We start from the raw sequence: 15,523 nt of genomic DNA, 5'->3' as shown, positions 1-15,523 counted from the left end.
CGGCCCCGCCCAGGGCCCCGATTGGCTCGGGCGGGGGGCGGGGCTAGTGCGCTGGCGGCCGCAGGCCTTTTCCAATTGGTGGCGGCGGCGGCGCGAGCCCGGAAGCGGCCGGGGGCGGCGGCGGAGGCGGCGGCGGCTACTCGGACGGGCCGGGTTGCGGCGCGGTCCTCCACTCGGCTCGGCCGGCGCGTGGCCCGGCAGCCATGCATCTCCCGGCCCCGGGCCCGCTGGGGGACTGCCTGCGGGACTGGGAGGAGCTGCAGCAGGACTTCCAGAGCATCCAGGTGAGTGCCGGTGCGGGCGCCCGGTGGCCCTGAGCCGCGGCTTTTTGGCTCGAGGTCAAGGGTCGGGCAGCCGCGGGTCAGGTAGTGGGGGGCTCGGGGTCAAGGGTCGTGGACCCCGGCGTCGCTCCAGAGGGTGGCGAGGCCCCGGGTCCTGGTGGTCCTAGCCGGACCCTCCCCTCGGCCTGGATTGCGTGTCCGGCGCAGCCCCCACGGCCGCGACCCCGGCGGAAACCCGCGGAGCCTGGCGCACCTGGGGCCTTCGTGGAGGCCCCGGAAAGCGGCCCTGACCCAGCCCCGTCCTCCCCGGGAGAGTGGCCGCCTGAGTCGCAGCCGGCCGGGCCCAGCCTTGGGTCAGTCACTCAGCAAACATGCTGGGGGCGCCGGCGTGGCTGGAGCCGCCCTGGGGCAGCGCCGGGTCTGGGCTGAGTGCGGCGGGGAGCGGTCCGGGGGGCCCGGCCCGGCCAGGGCGAGTGTCCAGGGGAAGTGCCCGGTGGGGGCGGCGCCCGTCCAGGGTGAAGGACAGCACCCGCCGAGGCAGGGCTGTGCGGCCGCTGGCAGGAGAGCGAGGGAGAAGGGTCCCCAGACCGTCCAGGGAGCTCCTGGGCCTGGACGGGATTGGAACCTTGCGCCTGCCGCCAGGGAGCCATGGGAGGGACCGTGCGGTTCTGTGGGGCGGCAGCAGGGAGACGGCGGCCGGTCTTAGGAAAGAAGTGGCTGGTAGGCAGGTGTGGCCCATGTTGGGTTTTTACGGGGCGTGGTGGCCCCTTCAGGGCGTGAGAGACAAGACCTGGAAAGGACAGAGCCCGGACAGCTGTGGACTCGTCCTGCCTTTCTCTTTCCTGGGCCGCTTCCAGCCCCTTCCTGCCGTCCCCAGACCTGACCAACGCTGCTAAGGCTAGTGCTCCTGCCCGAGTGCCGGGCCGGACGGACCTACTTCCCAGCCTGGCCGCCCCGGCCTGACCTTCCTCACATTGCCTCTGGTCGTCTCCAGGCTGCTCTTCTGGAAACTCACCCACCTGGGCAAAGTGCTCTGGGAGGCTTGGGGCCAAAGGTGTGGGGGGGGAGGGGTAAAAGAACTGGTCTCCACCGCAGGAGTTCTCAGGGCTGAAGCCTGATGACCTTTAACCCGGGAGGCAGGCTGCTGGGACAGCCCCGGCTCCCCTGCCCCAGCAGGCCGGGCAGGCAGGAGGATCTCAGAGAACCAGAGTGGCTTCAGGCAGCCTGACCGGTCCAGAAGGCAGACCCTTGCGCCTGCAATCCAGCCTCTGGGTGGCACAGAGAGGGGTGGGGACGCAGCAAACTTTCTGGGACCTGGTCTGTTTCCGGGATGGGGTGCTGTGAGAGCTTCTGGCCTTGCAGGGGGAGCCTCGTCTCCTGGCCTGCCTGGGGGAGAGGGTGACCTCGGGGCCCCTCAGCTGGCTGACCCCTTTCCCGCTCAGACCCTCCCGGGGAGCCCCACCCTCCACCCGGCAGGCCCCAGCTCACTCCGGCCTCCCGCCCCCTCCCCAGGAGACCCACCGGCTGTACCGCCTGAAGCTGGAGGAGCTGAGCAAGCTGCAGACCGGCTGCGCCGGCGCCATCGCCCGGCAGAAGAAGCAGCTTCAGGAGCTCGCTCTTGTCCTGAAAAAGTGAGGACCCCCCCGTCCCCCGTGACCCCCCCAAGCCCCCATACCCCCTGGGCTGGGGCTGGGGGTCAGCTCTGCGGTGGGCAGAGAGTGGGCACCGACTCCTGCGTGTCCCAGGGCGTGGCTTCTCCCCCCGCCATGGGGCCATGTTCGCCCCCTGCCCTGCAGGTGTCATCTGTGATACCCCGGGGGAAGGGGGGCCGCCCTGACTCTGGCTTCCGTGCCCCCACCTACAGATGCAAACCCTCCCTGCAGTCGGGGGCCAGGGAGGCCGCCCAGGAGCTGGAGAACCAGATCAAGGAGCGCCAGGGCGTCTTCTTCGATATGGAGGCCTATTTGCCCAAGAAGAATGGGTGAGACCTCTTGCCCTCAAGCCCAGTGCCCAGATACCCCTGGGAGAGCGGCCTGAAGCGTGGGCTGCTCCGTCACTCGGCCAGCAGATGGTCCCTGGACCCGCCGGGGGCTGAGCAGTCAGGCTGGGGAGACAGCTCGAGCGACGGTGACAGCTCCCAGAGATGGGTGTTCTGTGGCCGCAGGACAGGGAGTGGAGGAGCGCAGTGAGGGGCGCCTCGCCCAGCTTGGAGGTCGGGGAGAGCGGAGAGGATCGAGGAGGAGGGAGCCTGGCAGGCGCGCGAGGGTGGAAACAGTGTGTGTGGCCAGAGCTCGGGGTGGGAGGCGGTGAGGAGACAGGAGGCGAAGCCAGGCTTCGGGGCCAGCAGGCTGGGCAGAGCGACCCTCAGGTCAGCCACAGTCACCGAGGGGGACGTCAGGGGCCGGTGTGCAACCCTAGGGTGAGTAAAAAAATGACCCAGCGGAGGCCTGGGGCAGCAAGACGGCTGCGAAGGGCCATGTTCCCGGGGACGACGGGGGTAAGGGGTGGCCGGTAGCCTCAGATCAGACGGCCCAGAGGGGTCAAGAGCCACACAGGAGGGGCTGCGTCTCCGGGGGGTCCGGGGGAGGTTGCTAATGGGGGGACGGAGAGGGACAGAGAGCTGGGGGCCAGGCGAGCGAGCAGAAGCAGATGCTCGGGGGTTGGTGTTACTCGATACCCGGTACCCAGGGAAGACTGGAGCGTCTCTCCCTGTTGGGGGCCCTCGGAGCACAGACCCAGCAAAGGGAAACCCCTGGGGAGGTGGGAAGGGCAGGGCGTGGGCCCTGCTCACTTGCGGTGGGAGAGTGTTTCAAGCCGGTGAGGAGGGTCGTCCGTCCGTCCCCCCAGATGTCAGCCTGGAGGGAGGGTTTGACCAGGCCTCTGCGGGGATGGCGTAGGGAGCCGGTGGCGACGCTGAGAGGCGGCTGGGCCAAGTGCCCGCTGTACCCCATCGTCTCTTCGCGGCCTGGGACAAGTCCCTTAACCACTCTGAACCCGTGCCCACAGCTCGAGGGGAGCAAGAGATCATGTGTGGGTGCGCCATGTCGTGCGCACGTGGGACGTGGTCACCTCCTGGGGTTCGTCTGGCCAGACAGGCTCCATCAGTGGGAGTGACGGTGGCAGGAGGCTAGGGGTGGTCGGGCGGACAAGACAGTGGCTGCCCTGGGAGGGGGCCCTGGGGCCGCGGCCGGCTCGGGAAAGGAGACCAGGGTTGGGGGGCCTGGAAGCCTCAGTGAGGGCCAGGGTCCGCCTGGTGAAACCAGCCTGGGAGGCTGGGCACCCGGGGTCAGAGTGTGAGCAGTTTCTGAGGCGGCCCTTCCGGGCCGGGAGGGGGCCCTCCTGTGGCCCTGGTGCAGGTGCCCCGGCAGACTCAGGGCGGAAGGTTCTCGGAGGTAGCGGGAACCGAGGGTGCACACAGGCCCACGGGGGCCATAGGAGCTGCGGGTCCAGCTTCCGTGGGGTGGGAGAGCCTGGCCGCCCTGGAGGCCCCTCGGTGGGGAGCTGGGGGTTGGGGGGAAGGCCAGGGAGGGGATGTTGGGTCACCCAGGAGCAGGCCTGGGGAGCGGGCAGAAAGGCTGCGCCCCCGCGTTTCCTTCCCGTGGAGCCGGTCTGCAGTGGCCCCCCGGGTCAGAGCCCTGAGCCACTGGGGGCGTGGGGGTCAGGCTGGTGGCCCCCCGCTCTGTGCCACTGGCTTTCCCTGCAGTGGGGGCCTCTCCTTAGCTGGTGTCCCCCTCCCGCAGGTTGTACCTGAGCCTGGTCCTGGGCAACGTCAACGTGACGCTCCTGAGCAAGCAGGCTAAGTAAGCGGCCGTCGGGGGCCGCGTCCCAACCCTGCGCTGCGCCCTCCCGGGTCCTTGCCGTTCTGCCCCCCGCTTCCCGGGCTCGGCCCCGCGGTGCCGGCCCCGAGCCGCCTGCGGAAGCCCGACCGGACCAGGAGCCTCTCTCTGGGCGGAGGTGGGGGTGGGCCCCGCCGGCACCCCAGCCTGTGCCCGGGTGTGTGTGCCCCCAGGTTCGCCTACAAGGACGAGTACGAGAAGTTCAAGCTCTACCTCACCATCATCCTCATCCTCATCTCCTTCACCTGCCGCTTCCTCCTCAACTCCAGGTGGGTGTCCTGCCGCTGGGCGCCGGCGCCGGCAGGGAGCGGGGTGCGGCTCCCTGCCGGCGCCGGCGCCCACCCTCTGTGCCCTCCGCAGGGTGACGGACGCTGCCTTCAACTTCCTGCTGGTCTGGTACTACTGCACGCTGACCATCCGCGAGAGCATCCTCATCAACAACGGCTCCCGGTGGGCCGGGCTGGGCCGGGCCTGCTGGGGGCGGGGGCGCTGCTGGAGCCACCCGGGGTTGGGGGGGGAGGCGCGCGGGCCTCGGGGGACTGGCTTCCTCCCACCGCAGCCTGGCATCCCGTCCCCGAGCTCCCATCCTCGGGGCCGAGGGGACAGGAGTGACAGCCGCTCCCCACTGCAGGATCAAAGGCTGGTGGGTTTTCCATCATTACGTGTCCACTTTCTTGTCGGGAGTCATGCTGACGTGGTGAGTGGCCAGATGGGCGCCCGGGGCGTGGGGGTTGGGGTGGGGGGGGGGCGCGGGGCAGGCACAGGGTGTCTCTGAGCTTCCTGCCCTTTGCTCCGCTTTCTGCCTTAGGCCCGATGGCCTCATGTACCAGAAGTTCCGGAACCAGTTCTTGTCCTTCTCCATGTACCAGAGTGAGTGTCTGGGAGGGCCCTGCTCCACGCGGGACCCCCTCCCACAGGGAGCGGGCTGGCGGGCGGTGGGGACTTTGGGCCCCAGCCCAGTTCCGCTGCTCCCGGCCCCAGGTTTCGTGCAGTTCCTGCAGTACTACTACCAGAGCGGCTGTCTATACCGCCTGCGGGCCTTGGGCGAGAGGCACACCATGGACCTCACTGTGGGTGAGTCGATGCGGCCTCCGCTCCCGGGCATCCTGACGGGGGCCTTTCCCGGCCACGCGGGGCTGAGACCGTGTCCGCCCCTCCCCCCCGCAGAGGGCTTCCAGTCCTGGATGTGGCGCGGCCTCACCTTCCTGCTGCCCTTTCTCTTCTTCGGACAAGTAAGTTGTCTCTGCCCGGCCCCCCGCCCCCCGCCCCATGCGTCCTGCCGGCGTCCGCGGCGCTCGCTGTGGGCCGTGGCGGGGACCGGCTTCTGTCTGAAACCCTCCATCCCTCCCAGTTCTGGCAGCTTTTCAACGCGCTGACTTTGTTCAGCCTGGCCCGGGAACCCGAGTGCAAGGAGTGGCAGGTGCGCCGGGGCCCTGGGCTGGGGGGCTGGACGCCGCAGGGGCCGGTGCCCGGCCCCGCCCTCACCCCCCTTCCTCCCCCAGGTGCTCATGTGCGGCTTCCCCTTCCTCCTCCTCTTCCTCGGCAACTTCTTCACCACCCTGCGGGTCGTGCACCAGAAATTCCACAGTCAAAGGCGTGGGAGCAAGAAAGAATGAGTCTCGGCCTGCCTGCCTGGCTTCCTCCGGTGCCCCTGGCCCGGCAGGGGCTTCTGTCCCCTTTGTTGAGGCGGAAGGGGGCTCTCCTCATGCAGGAGGGTCTCTTCTGCTCCCCCTGGGGTTTTGTGGGCCCTGTGGGCCCCGAAGGCGCCGCCGGAGAGGAGGGCCGGGCCTGCAGGGAGCGGGGGGGCCAGCAGCCTGAATAAAGGAAGCGTGGCAGAGAGGCGCCCCGAGGTGTGTGCTCTCCGAAGGGTCAGGCGGGGGCCTCGGCGCCACCACCGCGTGGCCTCTCGGGGCTCTGAGTTAAGTAGACCCCGGGGGAGACCCCAGACCTACTCGAGCAATAGGAAATACAGAAAACAGAACTTTATTCCAAGGAGCAGAGATTATTTAAAATTATTTACAGTCATTGAAAATAACGTGGAGGGGTTGGGGCTCTGCCGAGTCGCGCAGAGCCCCGGGGCCTGGACCGGTCCCCACTGCCGGCCCGCCTCCCGGAGCGGGGCCCTGCGGAGACCCCCCCCCCCAGGAGACGGGCGGGGATCCCCGGGGAGCTGGGCTGTGGGGCCCGCGGCCGGCCTAGCTCCACACGTCCAGGGAGTAGCGGCCCTTGGTCATCAGCTTCTTGACATAGTCCACGGCCTGCGCGTGCTCCATGGCCCCCCCGTCGGCCACGATGTCGTAGAAGGTGTTCTGCACGTCCCTCGCCATGTTCCGAGCGTCCCTGGGGCAGGAAGGAAAACGCTGGGCAAGGGGCCCCCTCGGGCGGGCCGACCGCGCCCCCCCCGTGCGCCCCCACTCACCCGCAGACGTAGATGTGGGCGCCGGCCGCGTGGATCAGCTGCCACAGGCGCTCCGTGTCCCTCCGCAGTAAGTGCTGCACGTAAACCTGGGGGCGAGGGCGCGCCGTGAGGGGGACGGTCCCAGCGCAGTCCCGGCACCACGGCACGGGCCGGCCCGAGGCCTCACCTTGTGCGGCTGCTCCCGGGAGAAGGCCACGTTGAGCTGGGTGAGGGCACCGTCCTTCTGGAACCCGGCCAGCTCCTCGCGGTACAGGTAGTCCTCGTCGGCGCGCCGGCAGCCGTAGTACAGCAGCGTCTCCCCGACCTCCTTACCTGCGGGGCCGGGGTGGCGGGCAGGGGTGAGGTGGGGCCTGGGGGGGGCTCCCTGTTTGCGGACGGGACCGTCCGGGGCGTGCGTGCTCACCCTGCTGCCGCAGCCAGGCCCGCTCCTGGATGAAGCCGATGAAGGGGGCCACCCCGGTGCCGGGGCCCACCATGATGACCGGCGTGGTGGCCTTGAAAGGCAGGCGGAACTGGGACTTGCGCACGAACATGGGCACCAGGGCCCGGCGGCCGTTCTCCCCCGCCGGCTCCTTGGCCCGCAGCCAGCTGGTGGCCACGCCCTTGTTGACGCGGCCGGCCTTGGTCTCGTACTCCACGGCCACGGCGCAGATGTGCACGGAGTTGGGGTGGACCTGGTGGGGGCGGGGCAGGGGTGAGTACGCCCCAGGCCCTGGTCCCCGGAGCCCGTTGCCGGAGTCGCCTCCGTACTGGGGTGTCCCCCAGGCCCCCCCCCCGCTTGGGGCCCTTTGCGGCTCCCACGGCTCCTCAGAAGCCCCATCCCAGCAGCCGCCTGGCCGGCTCGACACAGGCCCGGAGCACCGCCCCCCCAAGCCGGCCCGCACCTTAGAGGAGGAGGCGATGGAGTAGTAGCGGGCCTGGAGGCGGGGCAGCAGCTCGCACAGGTGGTCGATGGGGGGCCGCAGGGACGGGTAGTCCTGCAGGATGGCCAGGATGTGCCTCCGGGCCTCCACCACCCAGCTCAGGTACAGCTCCTGGGGAGGGCGGGAGCGGGGTGAGACGCGGGCGCGGGGCACACGGCCGAGGCGGCGGCCCCCGGTGCGGGCAGCGGAAGGGCAGGGCCCACCTTGCCCTCGCCCGAGGACGAGGCCATCTTGCGCAGCTGCTCCTGCTCGGAGGGCTCGGACGCGTACTGCGCCAGCTCGTAGAGCACGTTGGTGCGCGGCGGGTTGGTGATGTCCAGGTAGTAGGTGAGGGCCGTGCGGTACGACGTGGGGCAGGGGAAGGGGTGCTTCTTGTTGGACTCCTCTGCGGGGAGAGAGGACGACCGGGCTCGGTGGCCGCTGACCTGTGGGTCTGCTCCAGCACCCGGGACGGTGGGGGCTTGGTGGGGGCGTGTGGATTCAGGGACTCACCGTCGAGGTTGTTCAGGGACATGACGACGTCCAGGTCGGCACCCAGGATCTCGCCAAGCTGGCTGACCAGGGTGGAGTCATTGGCTGGGTAAACGGCCACGTGGTCCCCGGATTCATACCTGGGGGGTCGAGGGGAATGGGGGGCTCAGGACGGGTCTGGGCCGGTGGCGAAGACAGCCCGGAGGCCCTGGGCGGGCTGGGGCGGGGGGTGGCCGCCGGTACCTGAGTTTGGAGTCGGAGATGTCTAATTCCAGGTGCATGAGGTGACGCTCGGTTCCCTGGTTCAGCTTCCGGTTGGTGGTGACCGCGGCCAAGAACGGATTCTTGGCATCGAAGGGGCTGGGTGGGGAGGAGAGCGGTTCTGTGATTGGCCGGGGCTTGCCTGAGTCTCCCTGCCCCCAAGGGATCCTTCGGGTTTCGCAGGACACCGGGAACCTCAGAGCTGGCTTCCAGGGCCCCAGCAAGGCTCTCCCAGTTACGTAAAAGGGTCTCCCAGCCCGATCCGAAGCAGTGCCCCCCACAGCCCCCCAAAGCGGGCAGAGCTAGGTTATAGGTTCCCTGTTTGCAGACCAGGAAACAGGCTGGGCCCTAAAACCCAGGGAGACCCTCCACACGCTACCTGTGGGCTGTGTGCGCAGGAGAACCAGGACCCCCGGACGATGGCTCCCCCAGGCCAAGGGGCCCGGGCCCCCGGCAACCGCGGAGCAGAGCTCCTTCACCCCGCGTGCCCTGCACCGGGCGCCCACAGAGCTGAACGCTGCAGAGTCACTGAAACGTGCACTTCCCTCTTAAAGCAGGGCCGCTGGTCTTAAATCCTGGGCATACTGGGGGGGACTTACCCTGGGCGGCACCCAGGGGTAAGACGAGTCAGGGGCCCAAGAGAGGAATGCTGTGCTTGGACAGAAAGTCCAGATACCGAGGTGGGTGTTAAGGCAGGTGAGCCCTTCTGCCAAAGTTCGGCCAGACTCACGCTGTTCTGGTCCGGGCACGGATCTGGGCCTCCCCGCCCCAGGGTCTTTACGGAGCTAAGTGTCACAAGAAGTGCTGATGGCCCAGGGCCCGTGTCCCAGCTGTGCTGGGGACCACTGGGAGAGGCCGGGGCAGCCTCCGCCTCTCTGCTCTAGGCCTTATGCCCTCCTGTGCGGTGGGGATGCCCCCACCCCTGCCCGCTGCGGGTGAGGGTGTAGATGAAGGGACATGGGACTGCCAGGTGCTCCGGGCACCCAGGGCCCCCACATGCGCGGTCAACTCACGGTTTCTGGTTCTCGTAGCTCTTCAGACGGCCCATCTCCCCCACATACACCTTGGCCGGGTCTATGTCTGGGTGGACCACAAGCTCATACTGGCGGATGCTGGGAAGGGAGACAGGGTGAGATGGGGAGGGGTCTGAGAGGAGGGAGGATGCCTCAGGGACAGGGACTGAGACGGCGCCTTCCAGGGGGAGGGCCTGGTGGTGGTGGGAAGGAAAGCGAGCGGACAAGGAGGCGGGGAGGGCTGGGGCAGCCCAGTTTGCCATGGGCTTTGAGGCCGGTTCCATAAGAACTTAAGGAAGCCCCCTGCCACCCAGCACTTGCAGGCAGCGCCCAAGTGCTGGGACCTGGGGCCCTCGTGCTGTGCCCGAGCTGCTCCTGGCTTCTGGTGTCCTCGCTGGGACCCCACCAGGCCAGCTCCCCCCACCAGCCCATGGGCACCGTCTCACCTGGACTCCTCTCCGGTGGCCTCCACCCCGAAGTGCTCGCACACAGCCGGCCAGAACTGCTCTCGCCACGTGATGAAGTCCTCCTCCAGGCTGGAGACCAGAGGGAATGAGCCCAGCTCTCGGGAGCCCCCGGCCCCACGCAGCCCGAGGGCCGCTCAGGGATGTAACCCAAGGCGCCGTCTGTGCTAACCGGGCGCAGCCTCCCTCTGCGCCAGGCTGGCCGAGAGGAGGGGGCAAGGCAAAAAGGGGGACAGGGACGGGGACTGCCTTCCTTTGCCCTGGGTGACGCCCGGCAGGAGGCTTGCTGAGGTGTGGCTTTGCGCTCCCCTCCCCTTGTGTGCACAGTCGACCCTAACCCCCTGACCCCACGGGCTCCGGGACGGGGGACCAGGCACTCACTTCCCGTCGTCATCGCCCATGCCCAGCTCGAAGATGCGCTGGGCGCCGAGCTGCTCCAGCCGCTTGTCCACGTACTTGCCCATGGCATTGAAGTGCTCGTAGGTCTTGTTGCCAAGACCAAACACCTGTGTAGACAGAGAAGCAGGTCTGAGGCCAGGTCCGGGGTCAGGGGTGGGTGCCCCCACCCCCAGCCGGCCCTGCCACAGGCTCAGGCCTCCATGGCTGCTAGACACCTGGCACTGTGAGGTGGGCCGCTCTCGCCCCAGGAAGTGGCTGGGCTTTGGTGACCCGCAGCCTCTAAGCCTCAACCCTGGGTTGGGCAGCGGGCAATTCACCCCACCGGGTGCTCCTGGCCCAGTCGAATCTGGGCCAGCCTGGTCCACCTTTCTCGCCTGTAGTCTCCTGCACCCAGTGTCCCCGGGAGCAAAGTCGGGGGGCGGGCAGACAAGAGGGCTGTCCCAGGAGCAGCCTTCCCCCGGGTCTCACCCCCAGGCACCCCTAGCTTGAAGCCCTCTGTTCTCAATCCTGGCTGATGAGACTGGAGGTGGGAACGGACACAGAGCGGAGCCAGATGCCCAGGGGAGGTACCACAGGCTGGGCAGGCTGCTGCAGGGAAGCTGGGGTGACTCACCGCATACTTGACTCCTGAGAGGTCCAAGTCGGTCTCCTGGAGCCAGTCATAGAAGTCCTGGGCGTTATCTGTAGGGTCCCCCTCACCGTAGGTGGCCATGCAGAACACGGCCAGGGAGTTCTCGATCTCCGGCAAGCTGCCCAGGTCGGCCTGGGGAGACAAGAGCAGGGCCCGGGCCCGGCGACCATGACTGAGCCATGTCAGGTCTACTACGCCTGGTGGATGCGGACGGGTGAGCCTAGGCCTTGCCTGGGGCAGCTGCCGTGTCCCACAGGCTCTGGGACAGCAAGGGAGTCCTTCAGGAAGGGGCACCAAGCAGTCATGGAGGGCTGCACGGAGGAGGGTGGCATGTGAACCGGTGAGTGGGACAGTTCTGAGTGGAGGGAGGGACGCATTTCCAGAGGAAAGGGAACAGCAGACACAGGTGAAAACACGGGAGGGCCTGGGTACGGAGCGCGCAGCCTTTCCCAACCTGCTTCCCTGTGCCTCGGGCCTAGGCCCCCGGGGGAGAACCTCCTCGTCCCACGAAGTCCTAGGAGCACAGTGGGGCCCTGACCAACTGTTGGCCAAATTAACAGGGCTGTAGGCAGCGTTGGGGGGCGGTGCGGGTCACCGAGACTGAAGGTTGGGGGTGGGGCAGCCGGGGGACGGGAGCACGGGTCTGGGAAAGGGCCCTGGGCGGTGTGGTATGGGAGCTGCAGGAAGGACCCCATCGGGGACAAGCAGGAAGGCAACTCCGAATTCTCCCTGGACCCCCTGCTTCCTGGCTGCTGCCTCTTCCTGGGGCCGGGGGCCCGGCTGGCCTCGGCTCTCCTACCCCCCAGCACTAGGCAAGCAGACAGCTGGAGGTTTCCATCACCATGCTCGGGGAAGGATGAAGACCTGATGCCAGGAGGCGCCCGAGCAAGGCCAGCTCAGGCGCCCCTCCCTGAGAGAGGCTGCGGGCAGGGGAAAGGACGCGAGCGCCAGGTCCCGCAGACAGGCCTCGGGTGCCCTGAGGGAGCACTGTGTTGAGGACAGCTGATGGGGACAGGGGCATTAACCCCCAATTATCAGGCTCCCCTGGCCCCTTCCCTCTGGCCCTGTTCTGGTTACGGTTAGTACGTGAGTTACTATAACCTCATTTTATGGCCCAGCTGCAGGGCTCCGTGAGATGCCCCCACACGGGGGCTGCATGGACCACCTCCCCTGCCGCCAGGCTTTGGGGCAGGGGACACAAAGAAGAGGCGGAAAACACTTCCTCCTCGGACAGCTAAGATCCATTCAGTTTTTAAGCCCCACCCGATCCACTAGGGGCTTGAGTCCCACCTCCCGGCACCAGCCAGCCCAGGAAAGCCGTGGTGTGAGCGGCAGGGAAGGCTGGGTGTGCACGGCCCCGGAGCTCATACCTGTAGACCCGGGGCCACCAGGCCTGGACCAATGACAGGAGATGCCCATGCCTGTCCGTCCCTTGGGCTGGCTCAGTCCCTTACACATCTCCATGCTCCAGACGCCTTTACCAACGCTACTGGAAGGGCCAGGGGCAGGGAGTGCTCACCAAGTCATACTCCTCGGGGTCCGCGGCCATGCCCCGCAGCCCGTAGCGGTGGGCGTCCTTGGACAAGCGGTTGGCAAACTCCTCCGCCGTCCCCGTCTGGGAGCCGTAGAACACGATAATGTTCCTGCCCTAGAGAACGCCGGACACGAGGTGTCAGTGAGGGACCATGAGCCACAGGCTTCAGCAGAGCCTCCAGGTGACCGCACGGCAGGCTGGGCAGGTGGGGTCCCTCCAGGGGACCCCCTTCCTTCCTGCCTCAAGTCCTCCTAAGTCACTCTGGGGCGGTCCTCTCGCTGCCATGGCGACTGTGGCTGTCGGTGACAAAGGCCACCTAGACGAGCAGCTGCTCGAGATCACACTGTGGACAGATAATTAAACGACAGGAGAAAACACGATGTAATGTTCAGTTAAAAAAAAAGGCCAAACAGAATGTACCATCTACTCCTGCTTTGCTCTCGACCCACGGCGTGTGTACGTCTGTGTGTTTGCGCGCACGCACGGGCGGAAACGAAGTCAGTCTCCACGTGGAGAGCCGCGCGTGATCACAAAATACTCTTCACAAAAGTCTAGGTGACAGGAAAGGTGCCCAGCGGATGGGCTCCCGGGCTCTTCCCTCCACCTGCCTCCTGTGGCCTTCACAGCCGCTGGTGAGAAGCCGGACCTCTCTTCCCCAGACTCCCTTGCGGCTTGGGGTGCAGCCAGTTGGGCCCAGCCGACCGGGCAGGCCCTGCAGGATGCGGAAGACGGAAGCGAGGCTCAGGCCCCTTCCGGTCCCTTTACGCAACGTGAGGTTCGCTCTGCGGTAGGATTCCAGTGCCCTTGACCCCTACAGCGCTGCCTGGTGTTTGCCCGGAGCCCAAATGTGTGGCTACAAAGGACTAAAGAAAATGTATGGATTGTAACTGCTTTAAAGTGTTCTCTTGATTGAACTCGACTTGGAAGAGGCGAGTCCGGTCTCAACATGGAGGGCCGTGGTCCAAAGGAACCACAGCAGTTGGGAAAACTGTTCATTGGTGGCTTGAGCTTTGAAACTACAGGTGACAGTTGAAGAGAACATTTCGAAACATGGGGGACACTCACAGATTGTGTGGTGATGAGAGACCCCCAAACAAAACGTTCCAGGGGTTTTGGTGTTGTGACTTACTCTTGGGTTGAAGAGGTGGATGGGCAGTGTGTGCCCGACACAAGGTGGACGGGCGTGGAGTGGAACCCGAGAGAGCTGTTTCTGGAGAGGATTCTGTAAAGCCTGGTGCCCATCTAACCGTGAAGAGAATTTTTGTTGGTGGTATTAAAGAAGATACAGCAGAGTCTAGTTTGAGAGACGACTTTGAGAAGTACGGCAAGACTGAAACCGTAGAAGCTATGGAAGACAGGCAGAGGGAAAAAGAGAGGATTTGCTTTTGTGACTTTGGATGGTCACGATACAGTTGGTAAAGTGGTTGTTCCGAAACACCCTTCACCACACTATGAATGGGCATAACTGTGAGGTGGAAAAGGCCCTTCCTTTCTCAACAGGAAGGCAGTCTGCTGGGTCGCAGAGGTCCGGCCGTGGATCTGGCAACTCCGGAGGCGGCGGGAACTTCAGCCACGGTGGAAGCTTCGGTGGAAGAGGCGGCTGTGGCGGTGGTGGACCAGGATGTGGAAACCAAGGAGGCGGATATGGCGGTTACGGTGAAGGAGGAGATTTTGGAGGTAACGATGGTGCTGGGAACTTGAATGATTTTGGGAACTGTCGTGGACAGCGGCGATCCCGTTATGGACCCGTGAAGGGGGGCAGTTTCGGTGGAAGCTCGGGCCGCCCCTATGGCGGTGGTTATGGCTCTGGCGGTGGAAGTGGTGGATCCGGTAGCGGAAGGTTCTCCACATTTCTCGGAGGAAAAGGGCTGCAGTTCTTAGCAGGAGAGAGCGCGAGGGGTTGTCAGGAAAGCTGCGGGTTACTTTGGGACAGTCGTCCCGAATGCGTTAGAGGAACTGTAAAAATCTGCCACAGAAGGAACGACGATCCATAGTCAGAAAAGTCCCCGCAGCTTCAACAGGGAAGCCTTCTCGTTCAGGACGTCACCGCCACAGTCTGCAAGAAGTGCAGCTATTGACTAATGCAGCGTAGTGTCAATTAGATGCACATTCCTGAGGCCTTTTATCTGTTGCAGCTTTGTCTTTTCATTACATCATGTATATGGCCCTGTAAATTGTGGTCGTGGTACCAGGAATAAAAAACTAAGGAATTTTTAACTTAACCAAAAAAAAAAAAAAAAGTGTTCTCTTACCTTTTCTATCTCCCGAATGTCCTACAGATCTTCCAGAAACGTTCTTTTAAATCACTGTTACAAAACTGCTTAGTAAAACAGGACCGTCTTAGGATTTCAGGTTAAGGGGACGAAACAGGATATCAAATAGTAGCTAAAGGTTGACAGCGGCGTCAAAACATGGGAAGTCCTCAGGGAGAAGCGTCCGAGGAACTTGCAAGAAGCTCCTGATGAAGGATTCAGCCACAGCGAGAGGCACGGAGTTTGCAGTGAAAGACGTGACTGAATCCAAGAGCTCTGTTCTCGCAGCACCAATCCAGAAGGCACCACCGGCCACTGCAATATCCCAAAGCTCTACCTCCGCAGCTTCATCCTCGAGGTCAAGTGGAGAGAGAAAGCCCTCTGCTGGAGTGCGATTTGGCGAAGAGAAGAACAGCAGAGCCGGCCCGCGCCATGAGACAGAGCCCGGAGCCATGAGGCTCGGAGAAAGGAGCCGGTCACGGCAGGATTCTGTTCCTAGGAAAGGCCCCCAACAGGCAACCCTCTAAGGGGCCCAGCAAGCAGATGAATGGTTGCTTCAGGCTGAGGGGGATGTGGGTTGCTAATGGGTACAGGATGTTCTAGAACAGACTGGTGGTTGGTGCAAATCTGGGATATGCTGAAAGTTCTTAAGTGTATACTTTAAAAGGTGACCTGTGTGGAACGCGAGCTGTATCTCACTGGAGCTGTTACATAAAAATACCAGCCAGGAAAACAAGAGCCAGGATGGGGCTGGGGGCAGGGCCCAGCAATACGGAAACGAAAGCGAGCTTTGTGAAACCTCCGAAACTCAAACAGTACGACACTGTCCACAGACAGCCTGACCACGTACTGCGACAGGAAAAATCTAGAAAAAGGCCCCAATACATATGGGAATCATAAGACGGGCGCCGCGGCATGGAGCTCAGTGGGGGACCGATGGCTCCCATCGGACACCAGGACAGATTCCCAACAGACCAGATTTTAACTACGAACAGTGAGAAAGCACGAGAGGGCACTAAAAAGAAAATGTACAAGAGTT

General features: G+C 65.0%; 2 protein-coding genes across 2 annotated transcripts in view; one reads left to right on the top strand and one right to left on the bottom strand.

Annotated features, from left to right (window-relative positions):
* The first annotated feature begins 82 nt into the window (after positions 1 to 82).
* On the top strand, positions 83 to 5,954 carry TMEM120A (transmembrane protein 120A). The gene is made up of 12 exons (XM_045992837.1): positions 83 to 284; positions 1,794 to 1,912; positions 2,146 to 2,262; positions 4,022 to 4,081; positions 4,291 to 4,386; positions 4,478 to 4,567; positions 4,749 to 4,814; positions 4,926 to 4,987; positions 5,099 to 5,191; positions 5,285 to 5,349; positions 5,469 to 5,537; positions 5,620 to 5,954. The coding sequence occupies exons 1-12, from the start codon at positions 204 to 206 to the stop codon at positions 5,731 to 5,733; spliced, it is 1,032 nt and encodes a 343-aa protein (XP_045848793.1). The 5' UTR covers positions 83 to 203; the 3' UTR covers positions 5,734 to 5,954.
* A 130-nt stretch (positions 5,955 to 6,084) lies between these two features.
* Positions 6,085 to 15,523, bottom strand: part of LOC123933551 (NADPH--cytochrome P450 reductase) — a 57,307-nt gene continuing 47,868 nt past the window's right edge. The window contains exons 4-16 of the mRNA XM_045992836.1: positions 12,218 to 12,346; positions 10,681 to 10,830; positions 10,050 to 10,174; positions 9,651 to 9,740; positions 9,205 to 9,303; positions 8,174 to 8,290; positions 7,952 to 8,070; positions 7,663 to 7,844; positions 7,421 to 7,570; positions 6,940 to 7,210; positions 6,703 to 6,848; positions 6,537 to 6,622; positions 6,085 to 6,457 (exon numbers count right to left, since the gene is read on the bottom strand). Of these exons, the coding sequence (XP_045848792.1) occupies positions 6,313 to 6,457; positions 6,537 to 6,622; positions 6,703 to 6,848; positions 6,940 to 7,210; positions 7,421 to 7,570; positions 7,663 to 7,844; positions 7,952 to 8,070; positions 8,174 to 8,290; positions 9,205 to 9,303; positions 9,651 to 9,740; positions 10,050 to 10,174; positions 10,681 to 10,830; positions 12,218 to 12,346 (1,809 nt within the window). The 3' untranslated portion in view covers positions 6,085 to 6,312. The remainder of the gene's footprint in view (positions 6,458 to 6,536; positions 6,623 to 6,702; positions 6,849 to 6,939; positions 7,211 to 7,420; positions 7,571 to 7,662; positions 7,845 to 7,951; positions 8,071 to 8,173; positions 8,291 to 9,204; positions 9,304 to 9,650; positions 9,741 to 10,049; positions 10,175 to 10,680; positions 10,831 to 12,217; positions 12,347 to 15,523) is intronic.

Source organism: Meles meles, chromosome 21, assembly GCF_922984935.1.
Source record: "Meles meles chromosome 21, mMelMel3.1 paternal haplotype, whole genome shotgun sequence".
Lineage (NCBI taxonomy): Eukaryota > Metazoa > Chordata > Mammalia > Carnivora > Mustelidae > Meles > Meles meles.
This window is presented reverse-complemented; position numbering and strand designations above follow the sequence as displayed.